The 21,625-nt window shown below is 64.3% G+C and overlaps 2 protein-coding genes across 6 annotated transcripts; both read left to right on the forward strand.

The window, feature by feature from the left end:
* Window positions 1-700: 700 nt before the first annotated feature.
* PLXNB3 (plexin B3) lies at window positions 701-15,530 on the forward strand. Of its 5 annotated transcripts, none has more exons than XM_065915174.1 (36): window positions 701-811; window positions 1,928-2,041; window positions 3,497-4,540; window positions 5,181-5,360; window positions 5,815-5,943; window positions 6,024-6,124; window positions 6,585-6,714; window positions 6,841-6,997; window positions 7,088-7,196; window positions 7,276-7,390; window positions 7,473-7,598; window positions 7,671-7,787; window positions 8,053-8,146; window positions 8,231-8,400; window positions 8,561-8,712; window positions 8,946-9,051; window positions 9,617-9,747; window positions 9,925-10,101; window positions 10,208-10,400; window positions 10,501-10,743; window positions 10,835-10,996; window positions 11,084-11,235; window positions 11,379-11,479; window positions 11,566-11,789; window positions 11,937-12,115; window positions 12,288-12,354; window positions 12,605-12,932; window positions 13,041-13,144; window positions 13,233-13,329; window positions 13,577-13,755; window positions 13,893-14,053; window positions 14,279-14,426; window positions 14,562-14,626; window positions 14,696-14,771; window positions 14,849-14,923; window positions 15,179-15,530. In XM_065915174.1, the coding sequence occupies exons 2-36, from the start codon at window positions 2,015-2,017 to the stop codon at window positions 15,281-15,283; spliced, it is 5,724 nt and encodes a 1,907-aa protein (XP_065771246.1). In that variant the 5' UTR covers window positions 701-811; window positions 1,928-2,014; the 3' UTR covers window positions 15,284-15,530. The 5 variants fall into 5 exon arrangements, with proteins under 5 accessions (XP_065771246.1, XP_065771247.1, XP_065771244.1 ...); XM_065915175.1 differs by having other exon boundaries at window positions 745-811; window positions 1,945-2,041; XM_065915172.1 differs by lacking the exon at window positions 701-811 and having other exon boundaries at window positions 1,698-2,041.
* Window positions 15,531-16,403: 873 nt separating this feature from the next.
* On the forward strand, window positions 16,404-21,623 carry SRPK3 (SRSF protein kinase 3). Its single transcript, XM_065915106.1, has 15 exons — window positions 16,404-17,084; window positions 17,156-17,286; window positions 17,421-17,529; window positions 17,671-17,758; window positions 18,044-18,131; window positions 18,686-18,792; window positions 18,879-19,044; window positions 19,147-19,172; window positions 19,653-19,782; window positions 19,866-20,105; window positions 20,193-20,293; window positions 20,644-20,751; window positions 20,827-20,896; window positions 20,979-21,071; window positions 21,184-21,623. The coding sequence occupies exons 1-15, from the start codon at window positions 16,960-16,962 to the stop codon at window positions 21,366-21,368; spliced, it is 1,767 nt and encodes a 588-aa protein (XP_065771178.1). The 5' UTR covers window positions 16,404-16,959; the 3' UTR covers window positions 21,369-21,623.
* The last annotated feature ends 2 nt before the right edge of the window (window positions 21,624-21,625 follow it).

The following is a 21,625-nucleotide window of genomic DNA, read 5'->3' on the forward strand; positions in this document are numbered from 1 at the left end:
ACATTAAATAAGCAGGGTGACAATATACAGCCTTGACGTACTCCTTTCCCAATTTGGAACCAGTCCGTTGTTCCATGTCCGGTTCTAACTGTTGCTTCTTGACCTGCATACAGATTTCTCAGGAGGCAGGTCAGGTGGTCTGGTATTCCCATCTTTTGAAGAATTTTCCAGTTTGTTGTGATTCACACAGTCAAAGGCTTTCATGTAGTCAATGCAGGAGAAGTAGATGTTTCTCTGGAATTCCCTTGCTCTCTCTGTGATCCAACAAATGTTGGCAATTTGATCCTCTGCCTTTTCTAAACCCAGTTTGTACATCTAGAGCACTCCTAGATGCTGAGCACCCCTAGACTTGAGTCCCCCTCCTTGGTGACCCACAGTGCTGTCCACAGATGAGCTGGGGTCTCATTTGCTGGTAGGTAGTTATGCCTCTTAGATCCGGGAGTGTCTTGAGACAGACAGCAGTGGGCTTTGTCTCTGAATGGTGCCAGTGCCGGGGTTGTGTCTGGCACTCAGTAGGCACTTCATGGCAGGCTATGGACTGCGTGCCTGCCAGTCCCGCCATGGGAGGTCACCATCTCCTCTGGTCAAGTGAGCAGCCGGCCCCTTTGCCATGCCCACTGAAGCCAGCAGAGGGCAGCAGTGCCCTGCCCTGAGGCGTCAGGCAAAGGGGCGGGAGCGGAGGGGCTGGACTGCCCAGGCCGGGCCACTGGGATGAGACGGGTTGGGCGCGATTGCATTGTGGGGAGGGAGGCCGGGACTCATTCCTGGCACTGCCAGCTTATCCTCGGCCCCGGCCAGGAGCCCCGCCCAGGTAGGCAGGAGCCAGGGCTGGCCAGGCACAGGGTTCAGGGGCCTCTGGGTCAAGGGTGGGGGAGTGGAGGGGATGGATCTCCTCACCCTGGCAAGCGGGGTGGCCCAGAAGCTGGGTAGTAAGACTCCCATTGTGGCCCCAAATGGGACAGCTGGCGCCTCTGGCCAGGGGGCAGGGCACGGGAGGCAGGGAAGCAGCCCGCCTCGCTACCCACCCCCACAGCCACCCAACCGGCCCAGCCAGGTGGCTGCCAGCCTTGCCACTGCCACTGGACCCTGGAGCTTGCTGCGGTTGCACACTATGGGCAAGAGGGGGACCCTGACCAGATCCTGCCCCACAGTCAGGGCCTGAGCGCTGTCAGCTCGGCGTGCAGACAGGGCCATGTGAGCCTGGCATGGGAAGCCGGCCGCCTGCTGGTAATCTCATCCCCACCCGAGGCTGAAGGCTGGCTGCCCATCTGCTCCTGTGCATCCTCTTGGCCACAGGCCCCTCCGCTGGCACCAGATTGTACCTGGCACGACTTTGCCAGTCCCTGGGGGTGGGGAGTTTGGAGTGTAGGGGGAGGTCTCCTGGCAGGGGGTGCTGCCTTGGCCGGCCTCTCCCCTGCCTCCGGCCTGGACAAAGGCAGTCATTGAGGGCCAAGGCTCGCCTCCAGCCAGGCGCCAAGGCTCCGGAGGGTGAGGCTGCCCATGCAGGGGCTGACCCTCGGGGGTGGGGGGTGCTCTGTGACCTCCTCCAGACCCTTCACAGGGATCCCTGGGGGCACACGGGGAGGAGCCTGGTGGCTGGCACCGGGTGGGCATCGGAGAACTGGCTGTGTGGGTCTCATTTTTTTCTGGCTGAAGGCAACTCTGCCCTCTTTGTCCCAAGATCCCCAGGGGGTGTCTCCTTGCGGGTGGGAAGTGACAGGGAGCCCCCGGGTCAGGGCAGCCTGGATGTGGGACTAGGAACACCAGAGACTGGGTCCCTGGCCTGGGCCTCCAGACAGAAGGGACATTGTTGGGGCAGAGACAAAGCTGCCAGCTGTGGGGGAGCCCGCCTGCCAGGCCCTGGCCCCCTCCTCCTGCGGGGTGAATGTGAATGGGGCCAAGCCTCGACTGTCTCCCTCCCACTCAGGACAATGCCCCTTACAGCCGTCCTGTGCCCGTCACCACTGCCCCAGAGCAGCTGAACCCAGGAGGTGTGTGCCACGCCGCCTGGGAGATGCCTCTGCTGCTGCCGTCCACCAGGGTAAGTGCCTGAATCCCCTGAGCACAGAGAAGCCTGGAGCCCGGGGATCCCCTGCCCTGTACCTCCAGCTGCAAGCCCTCTAGCCTCAGACCCACCCCAGACATGGCCACTGATACTGGGCTCCAGAGGAAATGGCCCAGTCCCCGAGGCAGGCCTGACCTTCCTGTCTGTGCCCCCAAGATAAGGGCCCAGGGACCTTCCTTTGGGGCTCTCCCGGCAGCTGGCATGCCCATGGGGGCTGGAGCTGCTGGCTATGGGATGCCCACAGGTGCCCTCCTGGCTGGCGCCTGCCCGCACCCCCAGCGGTGTGGGACCCTCGGTCAACAACTCAGGATCTGCTTTCTGCCCGTCTCTGGGGCTCTACCCCCGGGTTCAGGAGGAGGGAGGCTCGAGAGGTCATGTGCCCAGGTGCTTGTGATGAGTGTCCCTCACCTTGTCACCTGGGCACTGCACAAGGCGGCTAATTGCCCCTGGCCGGGAGGTGAGCTGGAAGGCGCAACAGGGACCCCACTCGGAGCCTTCTGCTTCAGGCTCAACCTTGGGCCCCTACAGGGCCGGGGCAGGGTGGGGGGTTGTGGTGGTTTCCCTCTGGTCTGGGCCCCAAATGACTGCAGGCCGGGGGGTGGGGATGCCTGACTCCTAGCTCGAACTTTCTTTCAAGCGCTCCTCTCACTCCCCTGGGCCCACTCTCTGCCTGTCTTCTCTATGCCCTGTCTTTTTTTAAGTTTTTATTTAATTATTTGACTGCACTGGGTCTTAGTTGTGGCATGTGGGATCAAGTTCCCTGACCAGGGATCAAACCCAGGGCCCCTACATTGGGAGCATGGAGTCTTAGCCACCAGACCACCAGGGAAGTCCCTGCCCTGTCTTTTCTCATACCCCATCCCCATAAACACTCTCCATACTGGACCCTGGTGGACCCCTGGCTGCCGGAGCCATGAGTCAAAGGACTGGCCTCCCCTGATCCCTGCACTCTGGGTGGTCTCTCGGTCCCTTGCACCTCCCCTTCCTCGGCACTGAGCACCCCCAGCTCAGTCTGGGCCACTCCTCTCCATCCCCCAAGCCCTCTGTTGTCTGCCTTGGCCCTGGCCACTGGCCCTTGCTGTCTGCAGGGCCTTTCAGGGGTCTCTCCTCTCTCTGTGACTCAGTCCTTCTGCGGGTATTCTCGTAGCCTTGTATGATCTGCATATACAGTGGAATATGAAGAAAGTTCTCCCTTTGCACACGCACGGGCACCCCACCGTCATCCCCTGGGGACTCTCCATCCCTCTTTCGGTCCCCCAGTTGCTCGGACTTTTTCTCTCTCCTCTGCCTTTGCTTCTGTCTGCCCCAGCTTTCTGCTTCTGTCTCTCCGCCCTTCTCTCCCTCACTTTCTGTCTGTCTGTCCCTCTTGCTCCCGGGCGCTCGGTTCCCACGGCCACCCTGACTTGCGCCCTCCTGCCCGGCCTCCCCCAGGGCCCAGAGATGGCACCCTGGTGTCTGCTGGGTGCCCGCCTGCTGCTCGTGATGCCGCTGCTGTGCCCGCCACCCGCCCTAACCAGGGCGCACCGCTTCTCGGTGCCCAACACCACCCTCCACCACTTGGCGCTGGCACCGGGCCAGGGGGCGCTCTACGTGGGTGCAGTGAATCGCCTCTTCCAACTTAGCCCCGAGCTGCAGCTGGAGTCAGTGGCCGTTACGGGTCCCGTCCTCGACAGCCCCGACTGCGTGCCCTTCCGGGACCCGGCCGAGTGCCCGCAGGCCCAGCTCATGGACAACACCAATCAGCTGCTGCTGGTCAGTGGGCGGGCCCGGGAGCTGGTGGCCTGCGGGCAGGTGCGGCAGGGCGTGTGCGAGAAGCGCCGGCTGGAGAACGTGGCAGAACTCCTCTACCGGGCCGAGGACCCGGGCGACGGGCAGTTCGTGGCCGCCAACACCCTGGGGGTGCCCACAGTTGGCCTGGTGGTGTCTGGACCTGACCAGGACCTCCTGCTGGTGGCCCGGGGCCTGGCGGGCAAGCTGTCAGCAGGGGTGCCACCCCTGACAGTGCGCCAGCTGGCCGGGCCACAGCCCTTCTCCAGCGAGGGCCTGGGCCGCCTGGTGGTGGGTGACCTCTCCGACTACAACAACAGCTATGTGGCGGCCCTCTCCGACGCCCAGTCGGCCTACTTTGTCTTTCGGCGCCGTGGGGACCGGGCACAGGCTGAGTATCGCTCGTACGTCGCCCGGGTCTGCCTGAAGGACGCCAACCTCTACTCCTATGTGGAGGTGCCCCTCAGCTGCCGGGGCCATGGGCTTGTCCAGGCTGCCACCCTTGCCCCAGGTGCCTTACTGGGCGCCTTTGCCGCCAGCCTGAGGGGAGTGCAGGCGGCCCTGTGTGCCTTTCCCCTGGCCGAGCTGGATGCCAGCATGGAGCGGGCCCGGCGCCTGTGCTACACGGCGGGCGGCCGGGGCCCCAGCGGCGCCGAGGAAGCCACCGTGGAATATGGTGTCACGTCGCACTGTGTCACCCTGCCGCCTGTGAGTGACTGGGCCCAGGCCTCACACCTGCCCTGTCCGCTGAGACTATGCCTGCTGGCAGCTGGCAACCTTATCTTATCCCAGCCGGCCTCCCTGGCCCTGGCCCTCTGTGGACCTGAAGCATCTCCCAGCCCAGAGCCGCGGCTGTCACAAGTCGTCCTGGCCAAGGGCAAAGTGAAGTCGCTCAGTCATGTCCGACTCTTTGCAACCCCATGGACTGTAGCCCACCAGGCTCCTCCATCCATGGGATTTTTCCAGGCAAGAATACTGGAATGGATAGCCATTTGCTTCTCCAGGGAATCTTCCCGACCCAGGGATCAACCCAGGTCTCCCACATTGTAGGCAGACGCTTTCACTGTCTGAGCCACCAGACTGTCTGAGCCATCCAGCCACTGTCTGGCCAAAGGTGGCTGGATGCTTTCCCCATCACCAGTGACCTCTGCTTTAGAGGATGACATGGAGGGCCAGCTTAGGCTAAGTCTCCTGGCTCTTCATCTCTCCCTCTTAGGTGCAACCTTGCACACGTCCTACCAGCTGCCTTGCCCTCCTCCACAGACTGCAGACCTGGGCCCAGGGAAGGCACCTCCGGCCTCCCTCTTCTGGGCACTAATTCCTCCCACCTTTGTCCTCACCTCTGCAGGACTCCCCGGAGTCATACCCCTGTGGTGATGAACACACGCCCAGCCCCATTGCAGGCCTCCAGCCCGTGGAGGCAGGGCCTCTGCTGCAGCTTGAACACTCCATCAGTGCTGTTGCGGCCCTCCAGGCAGATGGACACACAATAGCCTTCCTGGGGGATGTCCGAGGTCAGTTGCACAAGGTAAGGGCCTGAGGAAGGCAAGGCGGCCCTTGGCCAGACTCCCGATGCCCCACCTCTATGCTGCCAGGCTGGGCCTGGCCTCAGTGGCCCGACTGGATGCCCTCCTGCCCTGGGATAGCTCACAGAAGCATCCATCTCCTTCCACCTCTTGATGTGTAGCTTAGGGATGTCCCACAGGCAGCCACAGCCAATAACAGGGTACTCTTGCCTCTTTGTGGTCTGTGTGTCTCCCTTAGCTGGGTAAGGCTCAATCGAGAAGGCTACTTGGGCACGCTGGATGCCCAGGGGCCTGCCCCACCCTCCATGGCCTGACTCAGCTGTCCTATCTGGGGGGGAATGGGAGCTGACTCTGTGGGCCAGGAGGTTCCCCTGGAACCCCAACTGTGACAGCACCTGCCCCAAATGGTCGGTCTGTGGCCTTCTTGAGAGCAGGCCTTGTCCCCGACTCCCCCAGGTCTTTCTCAATGGCACCCAAGGCCAGGTGTACCACTCACAGCAAGTGGGGACCCCGGGCTCGGCCATCAGCCCCGACCTGCTCGTGGACAGCAGCGGCACCCACCTCTACGTGCTGACGTCCCAGCAGGTGAGGGCTGTCCCAGGGGCCCAGGCACATGAGGCCTGAGGCCCTGCACCTACCACTTCTGCCCTCTGCCTCCTGTCCAGGTGGCCCGGGTACCTGTGGCAGCCTGCCCACAGCTTCCGGACTGCAGCAGCTGCCTCCAGGCCCAGGACCCTCTGTGCGGCTGGTGCGTCCTGCAGGGCAGGTGAGTCGGGGCACTGCACCTGCAGTGCTTCTAGGTGGGCCAGGAGGTGAGTCCACCTCCCCCAGCCTGGTTGGTGTCCCTTTGCCAACACTGCCCCAGGCTGGGCAGGGCCTCTGTTGGCCTCTCTCGGGTGCCCCCTGGCCCACTCCAGCTCCCCTCCACCTGGCAGCCCCAGGAATCAATCCCTGATGGCGCCCCTCACTCAAGTCCATGTGCAAGTCTCCACCGCAGCAGCAGGCCTCGACTGATAGTCAAAGCCAAAGGCCATGCATCAGCCCCCAGGCCCTGCAGGGTCAACCCCTTCCTGTCTGAGCGGAGTCAACCCCTTCCTGTCTGAGCGGAGTCCCTTTCCCTGCCCCCCACTTGCTGTGCTCTGCCTGGACCACATCATGCCCCTTACTGCCCGTCACCCAGGGAGCCTGAGTCTCATGCAGGGACCCATTGGGCCCCTGCCCCGCAGGTGTACCCGCAAGAGCCAATGCAGGCGGGCAACCCAGCCCAACCAGTGGCTGTGGACGTACGAGAACAGCCTCTGTCTGCATATCCAGAGTGTGCTACCGGCCCACCACCCCCGCCAGGAGCAGGGCCAGGTGAGCCCCATTTTCCTTCTCTCATTCTGCCTCTGCCCACACCCTCCCTGCATGGACCCCTCTGCCTCAGCCCCGTGGCCCCCTCCAAAGGCCCCCACCTGCTGGGCTTCCTTTCACGTGCCCCAGGTCACCTTATTGGTACCCCGGCTGCCCACCCTGGCTGTGGATGAATACTTCCATTGCGCCTTTGGCAACTATGACAGCTTGGCTCATGTGGAAGGGCCCCAGTTGGCCTGCATCACCCCTCCCCAGGACCAGCTGCCACTGAACCCTCCAGGCACAGGTGAGGGGCCCCTGGGGCGAGGGGCAAGGGCGGGAACTGGAAGGGGCAGGAGCCACCTAACCTGCCCTGCCAATGCCATCCCCCTCCCAGACCACATCACCTTGCCCTTGGTCCTGATGTTCGAGGACGTGCCCGTGGCTGCCACCAACTTCTCCTTCTACGACTGTGGCGCAGTCGCAGCCCTGGAGGCAGCTGCCCCGTGAGTGCCCAGCCTGGCTGCGGGGTAGGGGTGGGGACCGCAGATAGTGCCTCGTCTCAGCAGCACCCTGCCCTCCCAGGTGCCATGCTTGTGTGGGCAGCCTCTGGCGCTGCCACTGGTGCCCCCAGAGCAGCCACTGTGTGTATGGAGAACACTGTCCAGAGGGTGAGAGGACCATCTACAGCACCCAAGAGGTGGGTGGATCTACCCTGCCCCACGCCCCCCTGCCCCCAGGCCCCTTGCCTTCCGAAGCGCTAAGCGGTCTCCTCCGGCCAGGCGGACGTCCAGGTGCGTGGCCCGCGGGCTTGTCCTCAGGTCGAGGGCCTGGTGGGCCCCCTCCTGGTGCCGGTGGGCTGGGAGAGCCGTTTGGCCCTCCGCGTGCAGAATCTTCAGCATTTCCAGGTGAGCATTCTGGCAGGTGGGGGCTGGGGGCAGCTAATGGCATTCAGGCTGCTGACGGCGTACACCCCCCAGGGCTTGCCTGCCTCCTACCACTGCTGGCTGGAGCTGCCCGGACAACTGCAGAGGCTGCCAGCGTCCCTGGAGGAGGTGGCTGGGGACTCAGGCCTCATTCATTGCCAGGCCCAGCAGGTGGGCAGGTGCCCGACCCCCACCAGTCTCATTTGCCGCTGGACATCTCCTGCTGCCTGGGCTTGTCCTGGGCCCTTGGGGGCTCGCTCGCCCCCTTTAGCCCACTGTCACTCACAAGGCCTGCTCTGGGCAGGCCATGGCTGGGAGATATGCCCTGCACGCGGGGGAGGGATCATCTATGCCGGGAAGAGCTTCCCGGAGGAGGCGGCGGGGGTCTTGAGAGGTTCTGAGTTGCGTCAGGCCTGACCCTTCCTTCCACCCACAGTTCCAGCCCTCCATGGTTCAGCGGGAGCTCCCAGTGCCCATCTACGTCACCCGGGGCGAGGGCCAGCGGCTGGACAATGCCCACACTCTTCATGGTCAGCTCGGGGGCAGTGGGGCGGGCAGGGCAGGATGTGCAGCTGGCGGGGGTGCCTCACCATGCTGCCTAAACCCCCCCCCAGTGACCCTGTACGACTGTGCCGTGGGCCACCCCGACTGCAGCCACTGCCAGGCAGCCAACAGGAGTCTGGGCTGCCTGTGGTGCAGCCATGGCCAGCCTGCCTGTCGCTATGGACCACTGTGCCCACCTAGAGCCGTGGAGATCCTGTGTCCCACACCCAGGATCGAGACTGTGAGCCCCTGAACCTGCACCCACCGCCCCCTCACGACCTAGCCACCCGCCTCCTCCCCTCAACCCCTAGCCCCCACTTTCTTGGCCCTAGCAGCCCTGCCCACTCCACCTTAGTGGGTGTGGGTCGAGGGCATTCCCTCACCATCCTTCCTGGTTACAGGTTGAGCCCCTGACTGGCCCCCCTGAGGGCGGATTGGTCCTCACCATCCAGGGCTCCAACCTGGGCAGGGACTTCGCTGACGTGCAGGACGCTGTGAGCGTGGCCGGCCGGCCCTGCAGGCCTGAGCCATCTCTCTACCGCATCTCGACCCGGTGAGGCATCCTGGCAGCCAGGAGTGAAGGGGTGCTCTCCAAGGGAGGCCCGCCAGAGACTGGCCACCCAGAAAGAAGGGAGGCTTGGAACCAAGACACATGGGCCCGGGGTCAGATGTGCCAAAGGATGATAAGCCAGAGGGAGGGGCCTGGGCCCTGGGCAGCAGCTGGCAAATGCCCTATGGCTCCCTCCGGGCAAGGGCCCCTGAGCAGCCATGGGTTTCCATCACCAGGATCGTGTGTGTCACATCACCTGCCCCCAACCGCACCATGGGGCCAATCCAAGTGGCCATCAAGGGGCGGCCCCCAGGCATCTCAACGCAGTACTTCACCTACCAGGTCAGTGCCTGCCCAGGCTGTGTGCCCACACCGGGGGATCGTAGCAAGAAGGGGCAGAAGGCTAGTGACATCTGGGTGAGCACTTCCAACTTGACCCGAGGGGAGCAAAAAGAGTTGCCTCTTGTCCAGGAAGGAAGCCACATAATCTGAGGGGTCACTCTGGCCACTGAGTGTGGGGGCCGAGGTGGGAGGGTGAGAAGGGCACAGGGATGCAGGAGAGCAGAGATGCCTCCAGGCGCCAGCCTGAGCCCTCCTGTCCTGCCCAGGGCCTTTTCCGGGGCCAGGAAGCCCAGGGCGGGAGCAATGGGGGGCAGGGCCGATTCACATCGGGGGTGTTGCTTGGCACAGACAGCACCCCGATGAACTGATGAGGAGATCCCCAAGGAGGTGATGGCATCTTAGGGCTTAGAGCTGGTGCTGAGGGCAAGGTGACACAGGGAGGGGACCAGAGCCCCACCCCCTGGTGGGGCATGGCAGCGGGGCACAGGACTTTAGGGACTAGAGCCAAGGTGAGGAAATGCCAGGCCAGATGGCTATGCCTGCCTTAGCTTGCCCTGTCTCCCAGGACCCTGTCCTGCTGAGCCTGAGTCCCCAGCGGGGCCCCCAGGCAGGGGGAACCCAGCTCACCATCCACGGACAGCGCCTCCAGACAGGAGGCAACATCAGCGCCTTTGTGGGCAGCCAACCCTGCCCTATGTAAGTGGCTCCTGCTTCCAGTTGGTCGCTGCCAGCTGGGAGTGCTCCTGACGGGCCCGAGTCCCCTGGCATACAGTGGTGGGGGGGGTCTCTGCCCTTGGTGGCAAAGTGGGTCTCTGGCAGGCTGGCCAGGCCGAGGCTCGAACCCAAGGTGCCAAACTGCTCCCCACCCTGCAGCCAGGAGCCGGTGTGTCCTGAGGCCATCGTGTGCCACACCATGCCCCAGGCTATCCCAGGAGACGCGGTGGTCCGAGTGGTCTTCGGCCAGGCCCAGCGCTTGCTACTCGCCAGCCCCTTCCACTATACTGCCAACCCCCAGCTTGTGGCAGCCGAGCCCAGTGTCAGCTTCCGGGGGTGAGGACCTGGTGCACTTGGGGCAACCCGTGCACCCTGGCAGCAGGATGGGATGGCAGGACGGGGCCAGACTGCTTGGGCCGCGCTGAGTCTCATCCCGGCACAGGGGCGGGCGGTTGATCCGAGTCAGGGGCACGAGCCTGGACGTGGTACAGCAGCCCCTGCTATCCGTGTGGCTGGAGACCTTGGAGGGGGCGGCTGTGAAGCTGCAGTCCCAGGACCCAACCCCAAGGAGCGGCTGCAAGGCTCCAGCTGCGGCCCCCCAGGCTTGTATCAAGCTGGAGCGGGGCTGGCTGCAGGTGAGCCTGCAGCGGCAGGCGAGGCTGTGCCCAGCAAGGGGTCGGGGCGGGACAGGAGCCCCCAGCTCACCCCACAGGGTCTCGGCCTGCCCCTTCCCAGTGCTCCAGCGTGTGCTCCATCAACTCATCCACCCTCCTTCTCTGCCGGAGCCCCGCGGTGCCCGACATGGCGAGCCCCCGGCGGGTCTTCTTCAGCCTGGACAACGTGCATGTGGATTTTGCAAGCGCCAGTGGGGGCCAGGACTTCCTGTACCAGCCCAACCCTCGGCTGGCCCCCCTCCACCGCGAGGGGGGGCCCACTGGCCCCTACCGCCTCAAGCCAGGCCACGTGCTGGATGTGGAGGTCAGGGTTTCGGCCAGCAGTGCTCAGGGGCAGGGGGCACCTGCGGACACAGGCTGGGCAACTCCACTCAGGCCTGCGATCGGTCTCCCAGGGAGAGGGCCTCAACCTGGCCATCAGCAAGGAGGAAGTCCGCGTGCACATCGGTGATGGCGAGTGCCTGGTGAAGACACTGACGCTCACCCACCTGTACTGTGAGCCACCCCCCCGGGTCCCACAGCCCAGCAATGGCTCGGGCACCCTGCTACAGTTCGTGGTGAGGCTGGGACCGCAGGCGTGGGCGTGGGCAGCCGGAACCATCAGAGTCGAAGCTCAGGAATCCTGTGCCTCCCACCACCCCCAGGTGCAAATGGGCAATGTGCGCCTGGCACTGGGCCCAGTCCAGTACGAGGTGGAACCCGTGCTGTCTGCCTTCCCCGTGGAGGCCCAGGTGGGCCTGGGCATAAGTGCAGCCCTGCTGATCGCTGCTGTGCTCCTCCTGACCCTCATGTACAGGTGAGGATCACACACACGCCAGTGTCCAGGCCAATCCCCTCTTCACTTCTGGCAAGGGTTCCCCACAGCCTGCCATCTAGGCTTGGGGGTCCCGGCCCAGGCAGGCCAGCTGGTGTGGCTAACACCCGGTCCCCCGGCGACAGGCACAAGAGCAAGCAAGCCCTGCGGGACTACCAGAAGGTTCTGGTGCAGCTGGAGAGCCTGGAGATCGGTGTGGGTGACCAGTGCCGCAAGGAGTTCACAGGTGGGGCGGGGGAGTGGGGCGGGGCGGGGGCAGGGAGTGCGCACAGCCGCTCCCGAGCTCAGACCCTGGTGGCTCCCGGCCTGCAGACCTGATGACAGAGATGACTGACCTCAGCAGCGACCTGGAGGCCAGCGGGATCCCCTTTGTGGACTACCACACCTACGCCGAGCGGGTCCTCTTCCCCGGGCGCGGTGGTGGCACCCTGCAGCTGGCCGTCGAGGGGCTGGGCGAAGAGGGTCGCCGCGCACCCGTGCACCAGGGCCTCATGCAGCTCTCCAACCTACTCAACAGCAAGCTCTTCCTCCTGACCGTGAGGGCCACGTGGGCAGGCTGGAGGGAGGGCTTGGGGCAAGGAGGGAGGCTGGGTGGTCAGCAGGCGTGGGCCGCATGGTGGGAGGCCACGCGGGCTGCCGGGCTCCCCAGAGTGAGCACCCGTGCCCCCCCCACTCCGGCTTAGCTCATCCACACCCTGGAGGGGCAACCCAGCTTCTCACAGCGGGACCGCTGCCACGTGGCCTCGCTGCTGTCCTTGGCACTGCACAGCAAGCTCGAGTACCTGACTGAGATCATGAGGACGCTGCTCAGTGACCTGGCCTCCCATTATGTGCGCAAGAACCCCAAGCTCATGCTACGCAGGTTGGCCCTGGATGGCTCTGGGCTGGGCGGGCCCGGGGAGTCCCAGGCAGCCAGCTGAGTCCCGAGCCACTGGTAGGGCAAGTCAGCCCTGCCTGACCTCCACCACTGGCCTTGGGTGGGGGACGAGACAGTCCTGCGGCAGCCTCTCTGACCTGGGGCCCGCTCCACGCAGGACGGAGACCATGGCGGAGAAGCTGCTCACCAATTGGGTGTCCATCTGCCTGTACACCTTCCTGAGGGTGAGAGCCCCTCTCCCCTCACCCCATGCTGGGGCTGCTGCCTTGGGCCTCCCTGACCTGTGACCCGATCCCTCCCAGGGGGCCTTGGACACAAGGGCAGGGTGCCGGTAAGGGACAGGTGGTGAACCTTTGCCCTGGCCGCGTGCGAAGCTGAGCCTGCTGGTATGGGCCGCCCTCTGCCCTGGCTCCGCACAGCCGGCTGCCCCTGTGAGCTCACGCAGCCAGCCGATCTCTGGGTTGATGCTTGCAGGAGGTGGCTGGTGAACCAATGTACATGCTCCTCCGGGCCATCCAGTACCAGGTGGACAAGGGCCCCGTGGACGCAGTGACAGGCAAGGCAAAACGGACCCTGAACGACAGCCGCCTACTGCGGGAGGACGTGGAATTCCGGGCCCTGACGCTGATGGTGCTGGCTGGCCCGGGGCCAGGCGGGCCATCAAGGAGCAACGTAGCGCTGCACATCCCCACCCGGGTGCTCGACACGGACACGATCACTCAAGTCAAGGAGAAGGTGTTGGATCAGATCTACAAGGGCACCCCGTTCTCCCAGAGGCCCTCGGCGCACACCCTGGATCTCGGTGAGGGCTCGCCCCAGGCTCTCATCGCCCCTGGCAGCTCAGCTCTGCCCAGCAGGAATGGGCTGTGGGCTCACTGGCTCCCCCGGGTCCCCCCCCCGGCACCCCCAGAGTGGCGCTCGGGCCTGGCGGGTCACCTCACCCTGTCAGATGAGGACGTGACGTCGGTGACTCAGAACCGCTGGAAGAGACTCAACACCCTGCAGCACTACAAGGTGCCCGGCAGGTGGGGTTCGGGGGGGCAGGCCCCCGCCTTGGGCTTGGCAAGGGAAGGAGCCCAGCCTTTGCCCCCCTCCCCGCCAGGTCCCAGATGGTGCCACGGTGAGGCTCATCCCCCAGCTGCACAACGGAGGAGGTGTCATCTCCCAGAGCCTGGCCCCCAGCTGCCCATCAGGGGAGAGTGAGTGTGGTCCCACTGGGACCACAGGCCCCCAGGAGCTCAAGGCCACACCATCGGTCCTTCCTGGGTCTCCCAACACCTTGTCAGCGGGGAAGCCAAGACTCCCTACTGGGCCCAGGCCTGCGGGTGGATAAGGGTGACAGTGCGTCACCATCGGGGAGCTCCTGGGTGCAAGCTGGAGCTCCCTGGCTGGTGGCATGGGTGCAGGGGGGGGCCAAGGACTGAGGTCCAGATTCTGCGCCCTCAGACACCCCCATGCTGGAGGATAGCGAGGAGGGTGGGATCCGTCTGTGGCACCTGGTGAAAACCCCCGAGGAGCCGGAGGTGGCCAAGGTACGGCGGAGCAGCCTGAGGGATCGGGACCGGGAGCGAGTGCGGGCTAAGGCCATCCCGGAGATCTACCTCACGCGCCTGCTGTCCATGAAGGTGGGGCCCCCGGGGAGGCTCAGCAAGGGCATCTGGACAGACCTGGGGAGACGCTGTGGGACGATGGGGCTGGCTGCAGCTTGAAGGGCCCCCCACCCTGATCTCCCCCCAAAACTGCCCCATCCCCTGCCTTCTAGGGCACGCTGCAGAAGTTTGTGGATGACACCTTCCAAGCCATCCTCAGCGTGAACCGACCCGTGCCCATTGCCGTCAAGTACTTGTTTGACTTCCTGGATGAGCTGGCCGAGAAATACAGCATTGAGGACCCAGAGACCTTGCACATCTGGAAGACGAACAGGTGCGTCGCCTGCCGGCCCTGGGCAGATGAGTCCCAGAGAGACCAGGACACTGCCAGTGCAGCTAGGACAGGAGCCCAGGCCTAGGGGCCATCACCCCGGGTGGCCAGTCATCCCCCCGCCCCAGTGTGGCCAGCTCCCGAGGCAGTTCAGGGCCGCCGGGGTCCAGGTGGAGGAGTTGAGCTGGACCGGCCAGGCCTCACTCTGCCGCCGGCCTGTGTCTCCAGTCTGTTGCTGCGGTTCTGGGTGAACACCTTGAAGAACCCGCAGCTCATCTTTGACGTGCGGGTGTCAGACAACGTGGACGCGGTCCTCGCCGTCATCGCCCAGACCTTCATGGACTCCTGCACAGTCTCGGAGCATAAAGTGGGCCGGGTGAGAGCCGAGGAGGGCAGGCTGGGGGGGTAGCCACAGGGGCTCCGTGCTGAGCCTTGGGTTGCGCTGGCCCCCCATGGGGCATGGAGCCAGGAGGGGGCACCTCCCCACTCATGCCCACACTGCCTGGAGCAGGATTCCCCGGTGAACAAACTGCTCTACGCCCGGGAGATCCCTCGCTACAAGCAGATGGTAGAGAGGTAGGTGTTGGGCAACATGGACGAGGGACCTCTGGGGCTGCCTGCCCCTAACTCTGTGCCCTTCTGCAGATACTACTCTGATATCCGCCAGAGCCCTCCAGCGAGCTACCAGGAGATGAACTCGGCTCTTACTGAGCTCTCGGGGGTGAGGACACAGGGGAAGGGGGAAGCTGGGGGCTCAAGGTCTGGGCTGGGGCCTCACCCACCATGTGCCGCCCCCAGAATTACACCTCGGCTCCCCACTGCCTGCAAGCTCTGCAAGAACTCTACACCCACATCCGCAGGTACTACGACCAGGTGAGACCTGGGGGCGCTCTGGGGAGAGGGACATGCCTCCGGAGCCCAGAGGGAGGCCCCAGGAGTCTCCCTTGGGGGCAGGAGTGTCCAGGTCCAGTGTAGGCAGAGGAGTGGAAGGGTCCGGGGCTGGGGAAGGGGCTCAGCTTCCTCACAGAGGAAGATTCCCTAGGAAGGTCTGGCTCCCAGCCTGCTACTGAGATGGAGGCAGGTCAGAGGCCGAGGCCTCAGGCAGGGCGGCCTCCTCTGCCCTGGCAGATCATCGGTGCCCTGGAGGAAGACCCTGTGGGCCAGAAGATGCAACTAGCCTGCCGCCTGCAGCAAATCGCTGCACTGGTAGAGAACAAGGTGACCGATCTGTGAGTCAGGCAGCAGCAGGACCCGCCATCTCCACGCCTTCCCACACTTGACCCAGGATGGAGCCCTGGATGGAGCCCGTGACCCAGGCGTGGTCTGCACAAAGTGGGAGGGCCTCCCCCTCTCCCTCCTTGCCGCGCTCCTGGGGGCTTCTTTCTAATTTATAGCAATCCTTCCCCCTCCCCCACTGTATTTAAATGCTTGCTGGAGGATCACATCTGGAAATAAAACACAAACATGTCTTTTTAGAAAACACCCAGTCCCCAGCCCCACCTTCCCCATGAGTCTCCTGGATGCCCTGGCCTAGCCCCCAACCCGCAGCTAGAAGTTCTGCCACATGCTGAAAAGAGGACCCCAAGGCCTTGCTCCCTCACATGACCCCTGCAAGAAAGGTGCCCCTGCCCTCCTGCCACCATCTATACCCACCTGCACCTTCCCAACTATTTCCTGGTACAGGGATGTAGAACCAAGTGTGTCCCATCTTGGGATCACCAGTTACTACCAAGCTCCCTCTACTCCGTTCTGACTCCATTCCCTCCCAGGAGCAATCAGCGTGTTCTCTCTAAAGAGCCAAAGTGCCCATGACCCTCTGCAGAAACCCCACACCCATGCCCACAGGCTCTGGTGGGCTCCTTGATCACCTAAGCACCACCCCCGCCCCACCTCGTCTTCCACACCCACAGCCGGTCTTCAGCCAAGACCAGCCACAGAGGTCTCCAGGGTGTCCTGCTCCCTCTTTGGAGGTTCCCCTGCCCACCCTGTTTTGGGGGACCAGATTCTTCAAAACCTGGTCCCTTGGCTACCACCCCATGGTCACAGGCTTTGGAGGGCTATGTGACCCAGACCACTAGAGTCATGGGCTCCTTTGCTTCCCACTTGAGGACTCCCTGAGGGCAGGGCCAGGGTGGACACCTCCCTGTGAGTCCCACGTGGACACATGCACTTGTTGGAGCCAGGGAGGAAGGGAGAGGTGGACCCAGGGAGCCACAGGGATGCTGTGTGGCGCTGGGGTCCCACGTGGGCAGCCCCCAGGCCTGCACCTCCAGTGGGAAGACCTCACGGCCCTGACCCACACCTGGCCAGGGCCCTTCAGGGATGCCACGTGGAGGGATGAGAGGAAACTGGGCTGCTGCGTCTTGGGGCTCCAGGACCCATCGGAAAAGTGGGAACCCAACTGAGAGTGGCCAGGGAGCGAGGTATCCATGAGAATGGCTGGGGTCGCCTCTGCGCAGGCTCGCACAAGCCAGAAGCTAGAGCATGTTTGCAGTTGTGGCTGCTGCCTGAGGGCATATGAGAGGGGGCACCGTGCCCACAGGGCCCTCAGCAGGCTCTGGAGTCCCGGGACTCCAGTTTGAGGACCAGTTCACCACCACGTGGCCACTCCACAGCGCCCTCTGCCAGTCCTGGGGTGCAGGAGCTTAGCCCGGGCTCCAGGTCACCACATCCCGGTGTGGTGGTCCTAGGGTGCCAGGGAGTTCCCCAGGGAGGCAGTGGCACACCGTGTCCCCGCGGCGGCGCCCTTGGTCAGCCCTGGGATGGGGGCAGGGGGCTTGTCCTGGGGGGTCGGGCCCTCAAGGGCCGCCGTCACTGCGCCGCCCCCTCCCCGCTGCATACCTTGCCCACAGCCGAGCAGCTGGGAGGCTATTTATAAAGGCGGGTGAGATCAGCGGCCGAGGCTATAAATGCGCGGGCTGTGGCCAGGCCCCAGAGGAGCGGCCGCCCGGGACACCGGAGCTGCGGGCAGCGCAGCCAGAATGAGCGCCAGCGCAAGCGGTGGCGGCGGTGGCGACAGCGACAGCAGCAGCAGGTAAGGCTGGGCCAGGCTGCCCAGGGCCCCTGGCGGCCCGCGCGCTCACTGCCTGCCCGCCCCACCCACAGCTCGCAGGCCTCCTGCGGGCCCGAGTCCTCTGGCTCCGAACTGGCCCCTGCCGCCCCCGCGCCGCAGATGCTGCAGGGGCTGCTGGGCTCCGATGACGAGGAGCAGGAAGACCCCAAGGACTACTGCAAGGGTGAGGCCCTTGGGAGGAGGAGGAGGGGGCCCGGAGCCCGCCCACGTGGCCCAGGGGGGCCCAGCAGGGCTGCGCTGTGCCAGGGCAGGGGCAAGGCACCACCCCCAGTGGCCTTTGTGGGCTCCCTTCCCCAGGCGGCTACTACCCTGTGAAAATCGGGGACCTGTTCAATGGGCGGTACCATGTGGTGCGCAAGCTGGGCTGGGGCCACTTCTCCACCGTCTGGCTCTGCTGGGACATCCAGTGAGTGTCTTCCCTCGCCCACCCACCCCCACCCCGGGCTCCATGCCAGCTGGGATCCTGCCCCTGGGCATGCCTGCGACTATGGTGAGGGCCCATGGGTCTGCCTGGTGCCCATGGCCGACGCGGGTCTCGGTGTTGCAGGCGCAAGCGCTTCGTGGCTCTCAAAGTGGTGAAGAGCGCGGGGCATTACACGGAGACAGCTGTAGATGAGATCAAGCTCCTGAAATGTGTGAGGCACCTCCCCTACCCACTCCCAGCTCCCTGGGAGCCGCCTGGGGCCTGGCAATGTGGGTGCGAGGGCTGCCGGGCTCCGCGGGCCGGGGCGGGGTGCCCACAGGGTCAGGCTCCAGCTGGCTCGGCTGAGGGGGAGGACCCGGAGGGCGGGCCTGAGGCTTTTATTCCAGTGAGGCCTAAGAACAGTGGGACAGGGGGGCCAAAGGGGCTGCCTGCCCCGGGGGAGCAGCCGGTGAGGGGCAAGTTGAAGCCATCTGTGGCCCCTTGGGTTTTAATGCAGGTTCGAGACAGTGACCCCAGTGACCCCAAAAGAGAAACCATTGTCCAGCTCATCGATGACTTCAGGATCTCAGGGGTTAATGGAGTCCGTATCCTTTGCAGGCTGAGCAAGCAAGTGTGGCATCTCAGCAGGAGCTAGCTGGCTGGTGCCTTCTGGCTCCAGGGGCCTCAGTTTGCTGATCTGTGTGATGGATGGTTTATCCCTTCCAACGACACTAGTCTATGAAATACCCCCACCACTTCAGGGGTTTGTGTCTGGGCCTGGGGGGTGGAACAGATTATCAGGTTAGCATTGGTAACACATGGCTAGGTTGCCTGCAAGTGGGAGGAACCCTCTCTGTGTGCCTTCCCTTTCAGAGGGGCTCTTGGGCAGACCTGGGCACAGGACTGGGGTTATTTTGAGAAACCTCTGTCTACTCCTCCAGTGCCCTGTCCCTAGGAAGACCACAGAAAGTGTGGTGCCAACTGGCACACCAGAGAGTGACAGGGCCACTAAGGCACCACTGGGACGGTGGTGATACAGGACCTCCCAGACCCAGCTCTATGCTGCCTGAGCCTCGGGGCACCCCCACCCCAGCTGAGGGTGGGCAGGACCTGGGCCCCAGCTGCACGCCCAGCAGCTGCCCTTCACTCCTGGCCCCAGATGTGTGCATGGTGTTGGAGGTCCTTGGCCACCAGCTGCTCAAGTGGATCATCAAGTCCAACTACCAGGGCCTGCCCGTGCCCTGTGTGAAGAGCATCGTGAGGCAGGTGAGCTCTTCCTGAGTCCGGCAGGAAGAGCCCTGTGGCAGGCAGCCAGGGCAGGGTGGGTGGACTTCAGGACTGGCTCTCTCCAGGTGCTGCACGGCCTGGATTACCTCCACACCAAGTGCAAGATCATCCACACAGACATCAAGCCTGAGAACATTCTGCTGTGTGTGGGGGATGCCTACATCCGGCGCCTGGCCGCTGAGGCCACAGAGTGGCAACAGTCAGGGGCACCACCCCCATCCCGCTCCACAGGTACCCAGATCCTGCATGGGGCTGGGGTGGGGCCTGTGGGCCTCAGCCCCAGCCTGAGTCTCGGTTCCTCTCTCTTCCTCCCTGCTCTGTCTGCTCCACCAGTCAGCACCGCTCCCCAGGAGGTCTTGGTAAGTTGGGCTGCCTTTTTCTAGGCCTCATTTTCCCATCTGCTCAGAGCTCACTTCTCAGCCTCTGGTTTCCTCTTCTCCATAACTCTCCCCGCTGCCCAATACTCCTGCAGGGGCATTTCCAAAAGGCCAGGTGGCCTGGATGAGGGTGATACAGAGGGGGCCACAAGCCCTAAACGACCCTGAGTGGCCACTGGGGCTCACCACCACCTCCGCAGAAGGACAATGTGTTTACGGCTGGCCCCAGGGGAGGCTGGTGCCCAGCCAGAGGCTTCTTGGTTCCTCCTTGGCCTCCAGCTCTGAGTGTGAAGGGCAGGAGGGGACCCAGGAGGTGGCTGAGGTGGCAGGACCATGTCCTGGTGGCCATGGAGTCCTGAGACCCACAGACCTTGTCCCCTGTGGGGGGCCCCATGGACAGGCTTGGGTTGCTCTGCGGCTGGTTGCCAGGCACCCCCAGGCTGACCCTGGCTCTCTCGGCAGACGGGGAAGCTGTCTAAAAACAAGAGGAAGAAGATGCGGCGCAAGCGGAAACAGCAGAAGCGGCTGCTGGAGGAGCGGCTGCGTGACCTGCAGAAGCTGGAGGCCATGGAGGCCGCGGCCCAGGCCGAGGGTGAGGATGGGAGCGAGGAGCGGGCCCTCTGGCGGCAGCCATGGGGCCAGCTGCCCACTCAGCACCTCTGCCTGTCTCCCCAGACTCAGGCTCCAGACTCGAGGCGGGCAGCGGCTCCACGTCCTCTTCCGGTTGCCACCCGGGTGGCGCAGGGGCTGACCCCTCACCGGCCTCTTTGTCCCCGGCCCCCGGGGGCAACCGAAGCCTCAGCCCAGGCTCCCAGACCTCAGGCTTCTCGGGCTCCCTCTTCTCCCCTGCCTCGTGCTCCATCCTCTCAGGCTCATCCAACCAGCGGGAGACCGGCGGCCTCCTCTCCCCCAGCAGTAAGTGGGACCAGGCCAGTGGGCAGTGGGCAGGGCCAGGCCGGTGTCTGACCAGCTCAGCCACTCTCCCTTCTCTTGCTTCCCCAGCACCATTTGGTGCCTCCAACCTCCTGGTGAACCCCCTAGAGCCCCAAAATGCAGACAAGATCAAGATCAAGATCGCAGACCTGGGCAACGCCTGCTGGGTGGTATGAGCAGGCACCCTGCTATGAACGAGGCCGGTCCCCAGGGCTTGACCAGACCCCCACGCCTGCCTCAGGCTGCAGTCCCAGGGCTGAACCCAAAACAGCACCTCTCTCACCCTGTTGGCAGGACTGGGCCCACAGGCAGGGGTGGACGGCCATGGTGCAGGGGCCAGCCTCAGTCTCAGGTCACCTTGCCAGGCCCTCTTAGGACAAGGGGGGCCCCTGATGCCCAGAGCAAACCCCAGATGCTCCTGGGGTGCATGGGCCCACAGGAGGTGGGAGACGCGTGGGGAGCCACTAAGGGCAGGCCAGCCCTGGCCCCAGCCCCTCCCTTGGGCTCGCCTTGCCTCCAGCACAAGCACTTCACTGAGGACATCCAGACGCGGCAGTACCGGGCTGTGGAGGTGCTGATCGGCGCCGAGTACGGGCCCCCAGCTGATATCTGGAGCACGGCGTGCATGGTATGTCTGCTTGCAGCTGTCCCCCACCCAGGCAGACTCACCGGGGCGAACCACCTTACCCTCTTCCCTTTCCAGGCCTTTGAGCTGGCCACTGGTGACTACCTGTTCGAACCACACTCGGGAGAAGACTACAGTCGTGATGAGGGTAGGAGGTGGCAAACCCTAGGGTCCAGCCTCGGGACCTCCCGGCCGCCTGGCCGACCTCCTGGCTCCCTTTCTGTCCACAGACCACATCGCCCACATCGTGGAGCTGCTAGGAGACATCCCCCCAGCCTTTGCCCTCTCGGGCCGCTATTCCCGGGAGTTCTTCAACCGGAGAGGTGGGGCCACCTGGATGGAGAGGCGGGGTGGGAACTTGGGGGCCAGCGAGGGGTCTCAGATGACAGGCCTCCCAGGTGGAGGCTGACCTGTGGCGTGCCGGCCTGCCCCCAGGGGAGCTGCGGCACATCCACAACCTCAAGCACTGGGGTCTGTACGAGGTGCTCATGGAGAAGTATGAGTGGCCCCTGGAACAGGCCACGCAGTTCAGCGCCTTCCTGCTGCCCATGATGGAATACATCCCTGAAAAGCGGGCCAGCGCAGCCGACTGCCTGCAGCACCCTTGGCTCAATCCCTAGGCCCCGCGGGCACTTTGGGCAGCTTGGGGCAGGCCCGGCTCCCTCCCAACCCCCTGGCCCCCAGTGCCTTCAGGGAAAGTAGGACAGTTTCTGCCCACCCTGCTGAGTGGGAGCTTTCTCATACCCACCTGGGCGGGGCAGGACAGAGGGATCTGCTGGGGCCAGGCCCTTTCAGAATGTGTTCTGCCCCCCAACCCTCACAGAGGAGCCCTCTGAATGGGAAGTGTGCTGTTTCTTTTCTTAATAAAGTGTGACCT

Source organism: Muntiacus reevesi, chromosome X (assembly GCF_963930625.1).
Source record: "Muntiacus reevesi chromosome X, mMunRee1.1, whole genome shotgun sequence".
Lineage (NCBI taxonomy): Eukaryota > Metazoa > Chordata > Mammalia > Artiodactyla > Cervidae > Muntiacus > Muntiacus reevesi.

Bases quoted from the DNA above. Each gene is read 5' to 3' on its own strand.
- PLXNB3 (XM_065915172.1), top strand. From the start codon at position 1,892: ATGGGGCCAAGCCTCGACTGTCTCCCTCCCACTCAGGACAATGCCCCT. The intron at 4,541-5,180 runs GTGAGTGACTGG...TCACCTCTGCAG, and splicing joins ACTGTGTCACCCTGCCGCCT to GACTCCCCGGAGTCATACCC. The intron at 10,744-10,834 runs GTCAGGGTTTCG...TCGGTCTCCCAG, and splicing joins GCCACGTGCTGGATGTGGAG to GGAGAGGGCCTCAACCTGGC.
- SRPK3 (XM_065915106.1), top strand. From the start codon at position 16,960: ATGCGCGGGCTGTGGCCAGGCCCCAGAGGAGCGGCCGCCCGGGACACC. The intron at 17,287-17,420 runs GTGAGGCCCTTG...TCCCTTCCCCAG, and splicing joins CCCCAAGGACTACTGCAAGG to GCGGCTACTACCCTGTGAAA. The intron at 21,072-21,183 runs GTGGGGCCACCT...GCCTGCCCCCAG, and splicing joins GGAGTTCTTCAACCGGAGAG to GGGAGCTGCGGCACATCCAC.